The sequence below is a fragment of the Mus pahari genome, chromosome 1, assembly GCF_900095145.1.
Source record: "Mus pahari chromosome 1, PAHARI_EIJ_v1.1, whole genome shotgun sequence".
In the NCBI taxonomy this organism is placed as follows: domain Eukaryota; kingdom Metazoa; phylum Chordata; class Mammalia; order Rodentia; family Muridae; genus Mus; species Mus pahari.
The window spans coordinates 140,451,609-140,463,691 of record NC_034590.1 but is presented as its reverse complement, the minus strand read 5'-3'; the positions used below and the strand labels follow the sequence as shown (position 1 = coordinate 140,463,691).

Sequence of the window (12,083 nt, the reverse complement as noted above, 5' to 3'; positions counted from 1 at the left end):
CAGAGATAGAGAGAGGGAGAGGGAGGGGGAGGGGGAGAGGGGAAGGGGAAGAGGGGGAGGGGGAGGGAGAGAGAGGGAGAGGAGAGGGAAATAGCTCAAGTATACTGTCCAGGGTTCAGTCCCCAGTACTGTTCACCACCCACCCACATACATAAAGAACAAATGACAGTGCAGCACAGGACAAAATAAAATATAAACAAAAATAGAAAACCAAATCACCAAGAAAACACACAGAAGGAAATTAAGAGTGGAATGAAACATAGACCGAGATGGATGTCTGTTTACTGAATGAAAACCCAAATGGAGAGATGTATTATAGCCTCATCCAACCTGTTTGGAACTGAGATACTGTGGGTGACTCAGCATCGTGCCACCCCCACGGGGCTGTGAAAGATTACAAGGGCTGATTTTAGGGCTGCGGACATGTTTGGAGGAGGGGTAGACTCAGAAATGTGGATTCTGTGCATCCTGAAGACTGACCATCTTTCTCTCCTACCATTGAAGACTGACACATGCATGCTGGGGAGGGGTGTGGGTGGCAGACGGTACCTCAGGCATTGTTGTCATGGCAGTGGTGACAGACACCTCCGTTGTGTTCCCCCCAGGATCACCCACAGGCTTCACTTCTTCCCGCTTGGTTTTGTACTGCACATGGGAGAAAAACAAACGCACACAAAGTAAAAAAGGAGATTTTTTTTTTTTCCAGCATCCAAGGCTCTACCACATGGATGTTATTTTAGCCAAATAACTGACACCCAAGGGTTCCACACTGATGGTGCTTCTTTTAGTTGCTTCTAGTTTTTGAGGATCCTTCCCAGAAGGCATTGGGACTAATTGGGATCTAAAAATCCAAGCCCCCCGCTCCCCCCCCAACTCCCTCAACTGCCATTCAGTAATACCAAACCATTCTCACGCTTTCATGGTAGAGGAAAGCGTGATGGAGAAGTTCTGTGAAAGCAAGCAGGCTTTATCTGTAGGCGCTTCCACAGCCAGGGAGATTCCTGTCAATCATTTTTGGTTTTTATAAACTGATCATTTTTAATCTGGAAAAATAACCTTAGTGCTTTGATAAAAATAGTCAAGATGACTAATACATTCCGAGAAAGGTGTAACTGGGTGGTTGTGCCCAAATCAACAGCTCCTCCAGGCTATGCAGTGAGAGAGAGAGAGAGTTCTGTTGAAACTCTCCCTTCAGCCCTGTTTGGTTCTGTGAGGCTTCAATCATGGTGGATTGAGAAAAAGCTACTATAGTATGATACTAGAAAGAACTGTTCCCCACACAGAATCTCTGCCAAATTCTGAACTCTACAAATGGCTACTGTGGCTGAGCTCCAAAGGCACCTCGTAAATAGAGGTGGTTCTGTTTCTGGTGGGAGCAATGTGATTGCCAATTTTATTGGTATATATAGAGGTCTCTGTCCATGTAATTTATGCAAATGAATACAGCAGTCTGTGAGCGACTCAGCTGTTTTTAAGGAGCCCAGATTAACAGAAAAGGAATTTTCAGTGGAGCAAAGACAATGGTAAACATTCATGAGAAAAGACATCTGATACACCATGCCTTTGCTGCAGAGCACCAGCATTGGGCATCGACTGGTTAAGGACAGGACCCAGTTCTGGATGGGCCGGCCACCATGTTAGACATAGATGGTCACCTAGAGAGGGATGGGAAGAAGAGACGGAGAGCTCTTCTGTCCGTTGCTTTGCACGTGCAAGGAGTCCAAGTTCTTTACAAATATAACGCGGCTCTCCCAAAATACAAATAAATAAAATAGAACATGGTGGCTGACGCCTGCTCTTCTCTGTTTGAGGGAGAGGATTAGGTGAGAGAAGCAAGTACTGTCAGTCATGGCCTACATTCACTACAGCCCCAAAGGCAGGAGTCATCTGGTTTTGATGGGCTACTTCCATTTCTCGTGTCGTAGCTGAAAATGAAGTCACAGTGGGTCATAGGAACAAAGGAGCAACTCAAGACCAAAGCCATTGATGTTACCTGCTGAAAACAGGCTTGGACCAGATTCTCAGGGAACATGTTCCTGTTGGAGACACGGAAAGCGGGGTTATGTCAGGGAAGCGTGCTTTGGGTTGTTAAGTTCTATCTGTCAGTAGGATTGAGACTAGCATAGCATGAGTTCTCTGTTTCTCATCTGGCCTCTGCTTTGCAGAGTACTCCTTGCATTAAGATTGATCTCTTTCTTCCCGAGTTCCTCCTAGTCAACCATCATTTAACAGAAGTCTTCCTCAGCAACTCCACTTAACAGACTCCGTAAGTGACACCCTTGCTGTTCTTGGGGAAGTCCTGCACAGGCAGATGGACACTCACAGCTGAGACATTTATTCGATTTTCTGTATCCTTCCATTTTTGTATCTGTCCTTGAATCCTTAACTCCAGTTGCAATTCTAACATAGTTCCCAAATTAAATATGTAAGCCAATGAAATCCCAGTGTGAGAAAAATGTGAATCCTATAAATAACTAAATTACATGCCTTGGAGACTCAAAAGCCCCAAGAGATCACATTCTCTCCTGATTAGTTAGGTATGGGAGCACAGCTGAAACATAAAGAAAAATACTAAGTACTTCATTATAAGTACTTCATTGGCTTTCTTGGCAATTCCTCATGTCTTGGCTGTTCCACTTTATGGATATGGAACCTAGTGATTCTAATGATGCATTTATAAGTCAGCAAAGTCTGCAGAAGTGATGTGAGGCTACAGTAGGCTGTCATGTGCAGAAACAACCATGGTCCTGTCCTACACTGCCAAGCTACCCACTATATACATATTCTGTAACAGTTTTTTTTTTTTTTTTACATTTGTTTCTGCTTGAATTGATACTTTCAATTTGCTCATTGTTTGTAGTGCTGACCACTTTAGAAGAGGGTTTCTCTGTAACAATAAAAACATTAATTTCTCCAAATAACCTTCAGAACTGACCACCCAGTTCTGCCCAGTGTCTTTCTACAAGGAGGGCGTTTCCTGAAACTCTGTTCATCCTGAGTCCTACACTGAATCCTGTTTTATCCATTACTCTCTGTACCATGCTTGGCAAGAAGAGAGTCCTGGCTCTGTGATGTGTAGGATTTATGGCAAAATGAGATGCATGATAATTTATAAATTATTAAAAATGTTAAGACGTTGGATTGGGGGGATGGTTAAGTGGGTATAAAATGCTTATTGCACACATGTAAAGATCTGAGTTCAAATCCCCATGAACTTATGTAAAGCCGGGCACAGAAATCCATATTTATAATCTCAGTGCTTATATGGTAAAAACGCAGACAGATACAGGGGAGTCTCCAGAGGCTCGAGGGCCAGCGACCCTGCCATACACAGCACAGAGCCAACAAAAAGATGCTGTCTCAAATAAGGACAAAGAACTAACAGCTGAAGTTGTCTTCTGCCCTCCACATGTGTACACTATACATACTCTCACTTAACACACACATACAAATGTTAAGACATCAGAGCATTAAGTCATCCTTGGGGCCTTGCACAACGATACAGATGGCACATCCAGGAAGTCACCCACTGGCAAGATTCACCTGATCAGGTCCAACATGGCGTCCACGGTGCTGACTTCAGGGGTTTTGCCCGTCCTGTTGATGTCATTCACTTTCTGAGTGACACCAGGCTTGATACTCACAACTAGCACAATACCTGTAACCAAGAACAGTCGTCCCAGAGAATTAAAACCTTTGAGGGCATCCGGTGTCCCTGGGTGGCCTTTGGAGAACCAGATGACAAGGTGGTGCAGGCAATCTTGTGACCTGAAAGGCCCCAAGTTCCCAATATGATGCTAAGCCTTAATTACTACCTTATCCCCACCCGACTGCAGGGAGGAAGTGATGAGACACAGAAGTCTTCTCGCTTTTCCTTTGAATGAAGGACTGACACCCTAGAACTGCTTCTGGAAATACCACATAATGGGAAGAGTCTTTTCCCCATTCTTCAATCTATGAAATCAGCTCCAGGGGATTGGGAATTTGAAATAAAGGCACGTCACTTGTTTCTATCTGTTCTTTCTATCTGCAGATACAGGCCATTCTCCTAAGAGTCACATGTTAAAAAAAAAAAAAAAAAAAGAAAAGAAAAAAACCAAACAAAAACCCCCAAGCTTCTGTAGACAGGCCTTGACTATCTGGAAAGTTCTCACAAGGGGCTGAATGAAGACATGGGAAGGGCATTCAGGGAAGGATGTCTGATCTTGCTGCTGGGAGCTGTCCACACATTATAGCACCTGAGCTCACCCATCTCTTGGGGTGTATAAGCAGCAGTGGGGAGCTATAGGAGAGACTTGGGTGCCAGAGATGGCTTGACTGGAGGGGAGCAAAGAAACATCCTGGAGCTCTTTCTCACTCCTCCAGGACGAGGGGATGCTAATGGGAGGGATGTAGATGTAGACAGGTCAGCCTTCTGCTGCTGGGTCTTTTCCATCAGCAATGAGAGTATGAATTGTGGTCTCCCAATAAGTATCATCTTGCTTTCTTTTTGCTATTTCCCCTTTATGTCTGTCTTCCCCAGGGATCTTTAAGAAGCAGCTTTGATTTACAGCAGGGTTCAGCTCCCCCCTCACCTTTGGCTGGGTACTTCTAAAACTGTACCACAACCAACCACTTATCAGTTCATTAAAGTGGGGTGCAGGGGTCAAGCTGGCTGCAGTATCTGGGAACTCTTCTCTCCTTTCTCCTTATTCTGGGGATCCTTTTAAAAATGTTGCACAGGTTACAAAGGAAGGAGCAAGTTTTTAAAACAGCCCATCCTCTTATTAGCACATCCCCTTCTCCTGCCTGGAAAGGGTGCCAGATTGTTAGCTTTCAGTACTGTGAAATGCAATGAAGTCCGACATTTCTGGAACTGCCTTCTAATTAAATTCTACTGCTTTAGGTTAATTATCTGGCTTAATATAATGTAAACTCTTGGTCTTACTTCTTTCTACCCAAAGATACTAACAGGGCACAGAAATGTCAAAAATCTGTTGTTATTGCATTTCATTCACAAAAAAAGATGTTAAGCAGACTCAAAGGCAGAAAAGGCCCAGGATAATTTGGCAGTGTTACTTACTGGCTTAAAAAAAAAAAAAGTGCGTTCTAAAAACCCAATTACATTGTGAACACAAAGTTACAATTACAAAGAGGAACAGAGTCAGAGATAAGCATCACCTAGGATTACAGCAATGACGGTGGTGGAGAAATAATATACTACAGCGCGCAGACCAATCTTTCCAGACACGTTGGAATCCAGTGCTGCGACACCTGAAAGGAGATGGGTGATAGATCAAGTCAGTTACAGTAAAAAAAGGCAGATTTCCAGCTCTAGGGACTCCAAGAAAGAGCTGGCATCTTCTCTGCAACTACAAGATGCATCTCATAAGATGCAACTTATTAGATGCAGCAAACATCCCTACCCAGCTTATTTTTCAGTGGTCTTTGGCTTTTGGGGGGTTGGTCATAAAAAAGAGTCCCCCTTCCACAAGAGATGTCTGAACTTTGCCAAGATCCTTACATAATAGCATACAAGAGCAGAGTTAAACCTCCTTTGGAATTTAGTACTGGAGAACCATTTATCTTGAGCCAAGTTAATTATCTTATTGTTCACTGACACTCATGCACAATTTCATTCATCTCAGTCTTCTATCAGGAGGCTCAAGCTGAAAAGATAACATCTGCCTTTGATTAGGAAGGTACTAGATACTGATCACCCACTCCTGCCCACAAACATATTTCATCTCACTAGCTATAGTTAACATTCTAGTAGATTTTCTTCCAATTTTTCTTCTCAAAGTTTTATAAACATAGGCAATCTTATAGTCAACTAAACGAATGGTCTTCACTGGATACACAATTGTGTGACATATGGCTGGACAATAATGTGTTTTATTGGTCCTTGTTGGATCTTTAGATTGTCTCTGACCCTAATAGAATAATAAACCATGGTAACTGATTATCCACCATGCCTACTATATTTCCCATGTCTCTTGTGTGCTGCCCCCCCCCCCCAAGCCTTGAGTAGGCTAAAGAGACCCACATCCTAGCTGGAGTCTCTGGCCTCACAGCATTTGCAATTTCCTATAGGAGCAGACAGCCCTTGGAGCTTGCTTTGCAACATAATCCAGCTGAAACAAAGGATGGGTCTGTGGGCTCTCCCTATATAAATGCAGTGCTGAATATTAAACTTTGAGCCTTAATCAGAAACTTTGTCTTGGCTTCATCCTTCTCTCGCACCCTGTCCTTTTTCATTTCCAGCCCCACTTTTAGGTAGACCCAGTTTGTCCATGGCCACTGGACGGCTGCACTCTTTCATGATTTCCAAATTGTTCCATGTCTGCTACTGTGAGATACTTCAAAAGTCTGACTGGAAGGATACAATGATTTCCAAAGCACTGGAAAGTTAAGCGACTTAATGAACACACTGTGAAGATCCACTTTCAACCAGTCTTAGTTACCAATGAAACAAGCACACGCTGCCTAGTCTTAGGAGGTTTGTCTGAAAGGATGGCTGCATTGAAAGGAGTCAGCACCCAGCTCTGTTAGAAACACAAACCCTCCCGCAGAGACACACAAGTGGAGCCAATTGGCATTCTCTAACTGAGTTTCTGGGAGGGAAGATGGGACAGATTGAGAAACTTTCCAGCAAGCTGTCATTTGGAGGTTTCAAATTCTCCCCTGCCTGATTTCCAAGCTGAGAATCCTATTTTAAGCCAAAGGAACACCATAGAAAGTGGTTCTGCATTTTAACATGTGTCACCCCACAACTGTGTGCAAAGCCTAGCACTCAGGGCATCAGGAGAAGGGAAGCGGTTGTCACAGGGCAACTTCAAAGGGAAGGCATTGGTGCTGAGAGGCAGCAGGATGCATTGGCTGTTATCAGGGACATTCCTCACACCATGAGAGGCCTATCTGGTTTCTTAAGTGGCAGGGAGATTGTGCACCTCATATTTCCCGGTATATCCGATGTACAGGAAAACTCTACAAGGATGTCATTGCTGTTTGGATAACAGAATTTCTCACTCTAACCACCGTTTCTTTTTTTTTTAAAAAAAAACTTTTTATTGACTCTTTGTAATTTCACATCATGCACCCCAATTCCATTCATCTCCCTGCCCCTTGGTAGCTGCCCTTGACCCGTGCAACCTTCCCACAAAAGAAAAAAACAAAATAATAAAACAAACTTCACTGGCTGGTTTTGTGTGTTAGCTTGACACAAACTGGAGTTATTACAGAGAAAGGAGCCTCCCTTGAGGAAATGCCTCCATGAGATCCAGCTGTGGGGCATTTTCTCAATTAGTGATCAAAGGTGGGGGGCCATTGTGGGTGGTGCCATCCTGGGCTGGTAGTCCTGGACTCTATAAGAAAGCAGGCTGAGCAAGCCAGGGGAAGCAAACCAGTAAGCAGCATCCCTCCATGGCTTCTGCATCAGCTCCTGACTCCAAGTTTCTACCCTGTGTGAGTTCCTGTACTGAATTCCTTTGGTGATGAACAACAGGGTGGAAGTGTAAGCTGAATAAACCCTTTCCTCGCCAACTTGTTCCTTGGTCATGTCTTGTGCAGGAATAGAAACCCTGACTAAGACACAAACCAACCAAACAACAACAACAACAACAAAACATCTTGCCATGGAAGCTGTGGTATGTCCCACAGTACACCCTTTTGCCCACACAACTTTACTTGCAGATGTTCGTTGCTTGAGTCATTGGTCTGATTTGAGGCCTCTGACTTCTACTACACCATCAATACTGGATCCTCACCAGGACTCCTCTCGTATCCTGGCATCCTGTTGTTGCCCTGTGTTGTGGAGATCCTGCAGCTTTGGATCTGCAGGACTGGAACCTTTGTGTGCTCCAGCAGTTCATAGATGGGACAGATGTTAGAGTGGGCGAACTCAGAGCCCTGCATCTGACGCCCAGGTGGAAGCTGAGTTGGTCGGCCCACCAACTGTCTTGCACCCGGCTTAACCAGGGCCAGCTCTCCCACTTTGTCCAGGTGAGGGACAGGGACAATTCTCCTGCCCTCCAGTACCTACACCACCAGGGCCAGCTCTACTATACTGTCCAGGTGAGGTGCAGGGCTCACAGGTGCTGCAGCCAGTGAGGGGTGGGGCCAGCTCACCTGCCTGGTGCAAGGGCTGGGAAGGCACTAAATACTGTTCTTTAATCTGTGGACTGCCCATCTGGAAGGTAGTATTTGGAGAAAAGGTCTCTGGCCTCTTCAGCACCCACCTAAGATGTTGTTAAGGGTCTGTTTACCCACCTCTAGGGCAAGACAACAATCCTCACATCCTAGAAGTCTAATCTAGTCTCTTTTTGGATGGAAAAATGGAGATCGGTGTGCTGAGGGGAACTTACAGTAAGGAAAAAAAACAAAAACAAAAAAAAGCAGCAGTTGCAACAGTTAAAAAACAACCAAAATACCTAAGATAGCCTAAGGTCACAATTCAAAACTGAATGCTTCTGTCTTTATTAAAGATATCACTTGTACTTTACAAGAGTTTCAGGGCAGTTCTGTCTTAAGCTTTGTTGTGCATACGGGGTTAAGTTAACTATCACCAGGAAACTTTTTTCTCCCAAATTATGCTACACTTAAATACGCTTTAAATAGTTTAAAATAAACTACTCTGGGACAGACAGTTTGAACCAACATTAACTACTGAGTTGTGTTGAAAGTTTGAACCAACATTAACTACTGAGTTGTGTTGAACCAGCTTTCCTTCTAGGCCGCCTGTGGTCTTTGCTGAACCCCCCCTCCCCTTTTCTCTGTTTCAGCTTCCCAGGGGATGCTCTCACCACCATTTCAGTGCCTCAGGTTGGACTTCAGGACTCAACAAAGGGCTGGCAACAAAGGGCTTTTTAATCATGGTGGAAATATCTTAAGACAGATCCATCCCGAGTCAGTACAGCCACTCTCTTATGCTCCCTTTGGAAGGGCGTTGGTTCCCTTTCCTCTCATAGGCTTCAGTCACTGTTTCACAGTCAGTCAAAAGTCAACCATCCAACTTTTCTATATGGTTTATTCTCTACCATTGTAACATAAATAAGAGGGGGAATCACAGCCCCCGAACTCAGGCTTTTGGAAAACTTACATTGGGGGGAACTTGGTGACTACTCTATATAGACAAAAGGGACATAGGGAAAATAATGATATCTTCAAAACTGTTACAGAAACAAAAAGATAATTTAATGATTATGAAATGTCTGTCTGAATAATATGAATTCCTCATATGTGTAGAAGATGGCAATGCTGGCAACAGACACACGGTCTTGAGCAATGACCACACATTGATCATGGATATCCTATAACTCCCATTTTAACTCAGCGAGATGGGCATTATTGACCCATTTTTATAGAGGATAAAACTTTGGCTCAGATGTGCTGAGCAGCATGCCGCCACACTACGTGCTAAGCAGCATGCCACCATACTATGTGCTAAGTAAGTGGTGAGCTGGGATCCCAGCTCAGGTTTGACCCCAAAGACCTCATGGTTTTCTTAGGACCATGACACATCAATTCCTTCGATGTACTATAAAATGCCAGACCAGCATTACACAGTGGTCCTTCCTGTGCTGTTTAAATTATCTGCATTTATGTTATCCACTGAAGTAGCCTCAAGCTACATCTGGCTATCGAGCACATGACAGGTGTCTAAGTGACAGAAGCATTGAATTAGAATTTTATACTTAATTGAAATGAATCTCTATTCAAATAACCATATGTGACTGATAACCATCACATATACAGACAACACAGTGCAGTCTTTACACATTACCAGACTGTTGAGCATTAAGTGAGCATTTAGTCATGTTAAGGGAACAGACTTCATGCTTAACTCCATTAAGGAAACTCCTTGAAGCCTCTTCTCCGTGCCACCACGGGGGCAGTAGACAATAAGCTACATTCCTTAGCATACAGGTTCCCTATTATTTCAAGTCCTGAGCCCTGTTCTTCCCTAGATCGGCAGCGCAGTGAATAAAGTTCTCTGTGAATGCTTGTACTCTGAGCTTTCCATTTGATAGGAAGAGTCACATTGTTATAGGTCAAACCCAGCACCCACAGTTTGTTTCCAAGGTCCACTGGGTGAGCACTGCAGAGGTGTCCTGATTCAGTTCCCAGAGCAGCCAATGAAAATTTTAAAAGCCCACGGAAGATCACATTTAGCCTCTTGGTGTCCCTCAACTTATTTTTCTTCATTACTGTGCACCCAGTTCATAACAGTCATTCAGACATTAGTTTTGTAATTTCCACTCCCATGACATTTATTTACTATGGTTTAAACAGGCTTGATGGGTCTGTAGCAGGTTAGAAGGTTCTCCATACTACTTAATAATGAGATGCTTCATGACACCCTGGAGCAGAGCCCTCATAAAAGCTGGAGGTGTCACTAGGCAGAGGACTTCAGGACAGACATGACAGAATGGGATAGAAGACAAGCCTAAGGCAGGATCACTCCTCATGGCCAGAGACAGTTTTGAGGCTGTGGCCTGGAAACAGGGACAGAACTCAAGGTTGTCCTTAGAAGTTCAGGTCACCTGCTGGCTCTTTATTTTAGGAAAAAAGGCATTTTCTTTATTTGCCTCAGGAGGAGGCTGTGAGGAGTGAGCTGGGGATGCTGGCGTCCAGCCATAGAGGAATAATCGTCTGAACTTTTTATAACAACACTACAAAGGAAGCAGGGTGGGCTAAACAATAGCAGGCTTTAAAAATAAACATCCTAGACAAGCGACTCCTCGGAGTCTCTGACGAAGCAGCCACCCACCTGAGAATGAAGTTGTCGTGACAGTTTCTGTACCTTATAGTCAAGGTGTTAAGATAAACTCTGTCTCCAGGGTTCTGAATGGGCACAGTCAGTGGTACACAGGAGTCAGCCCACTCTGTGGGTGACTCTAGCTCTGTCACCAGCCGAAAGGCCAGTTGAAGTAAGCATGGGTTTTGCTCCCAAACTCGATATTTACTCAACATAGTGCGCTTTAAAAGCCTGAATCTCCTTCAAGTTGATAGTAAAGAGCACAATGACCAACGTGGGTTTGCACGGCCTGTGTCGAGCTGGTGTCTACAACTGTGGCATCAGTGGTCGGTGACTTGTGTCTCTGAGTGACATAACACACTTCATAGGTATATTCACATCCGTTCTCCCTCCCTCCATCCTTCACTACACAATCATTAAGATATATCCTTTAAAACATCAAAAATTTCACGCTCCAGTATAATCTCCCAGTGGCATTGAAGATAAAATAGTAAATCCTTACCCTGGAAGGTGAGACCCCACAGGCATCTCTCCAGCCTGCCTGTGTACCTGCCCGACAGAGTACACCCCTCCCCTGGCCTTCGATTAAAAACTCAGGCCAAACTCCTCAAGGCTTCCACTCATTCCCTTCCTCCCCAGCTGCTTCTCCCCACTCCTCATCTGGTTTTTAAGTCCTTTCCTTGGGGTCCTTCTCTGATCTCCAGGTGTCCATGCATGGCATCACTTAAAAATAAAAATAAATGGACTCACTAATATTTGACTTTTTCACTAGGCTATGAGCCCCATAAAGTTTCTCGTTTCTTTCTCTCTCTCTCTCTCTCTCTCTCTCTCTCTCTCTCTCTCTCTCTCTCTCTCTCTCTCTCTCTCTCTCTCTCTCACACACACACACACACACACACACACACTTACGTGTTTTAGAAAGTGTGGTTGTCTACCCCAGCCTCCTGGGCAGCAGAATGTTCTAGAATGGAATTCATTGGTTCCAAGTGCTGCCTTGTGATTTCTGTGATCTTGGGGAAAATGGTTTAATCTTGTTCCAAGCTCCGGTATCCTTATCTCTACAGATGGAGATAAGCCCCGCCCACTTTACTACTTCTTAGGGTTGCAACAAGGAGTAAACAAACATGTTACCATTTTTAAACTGGTGAAACAAATTTTCTATTCTCTAGGGAAAACAAGGTCGGGGACAATCACATTTTGTTAATCTAGGGCATTGGAGATCTCAGCTATCAAGATGAAGACTTCTGGGACGGGAAAAGGCAGAGGGAGCATCTAGAATGTATAGGCTTCATCTGTGGCATCTATGTTCCCTAAGGACACACATACAAAGAACACCCTTAGAAAGGGT

General features: G+C 44.2%; 1 protein-coding gene across 1 annotated transcript in view; it reads right to left on the bottom strand.

Moving 5' to 3' along the window:
• Nucleotides 1-12,083, bottom strand: part of Slc1a1 (solute carrier family 1 member 1) — a 77,087-nt gene that overhangs the window by 15,849 nt on the left and 49,155 nt on the right. The window contains exons 3-6 of the mRNA XM_021197060.2: nt 5,161-5,253; nt 3,544-3,658; nt 1,994-2,036; nt 550-645 (exon numbers count right to left, since the gene is read on the bottom strand). Of these exons, the coding sequence (XP_021052719.1) occupies nt 550-645; nt 1,994-2,036; nt 3,544-3,658; nt 5,161-5,253 (347 nt within the window). The remainder of the gene's footprint in view (nt 1-549; nt 646-1,993; nt 2,037-3,543; nt 3,659-5,160; nt 5,254-12,083) is intronic.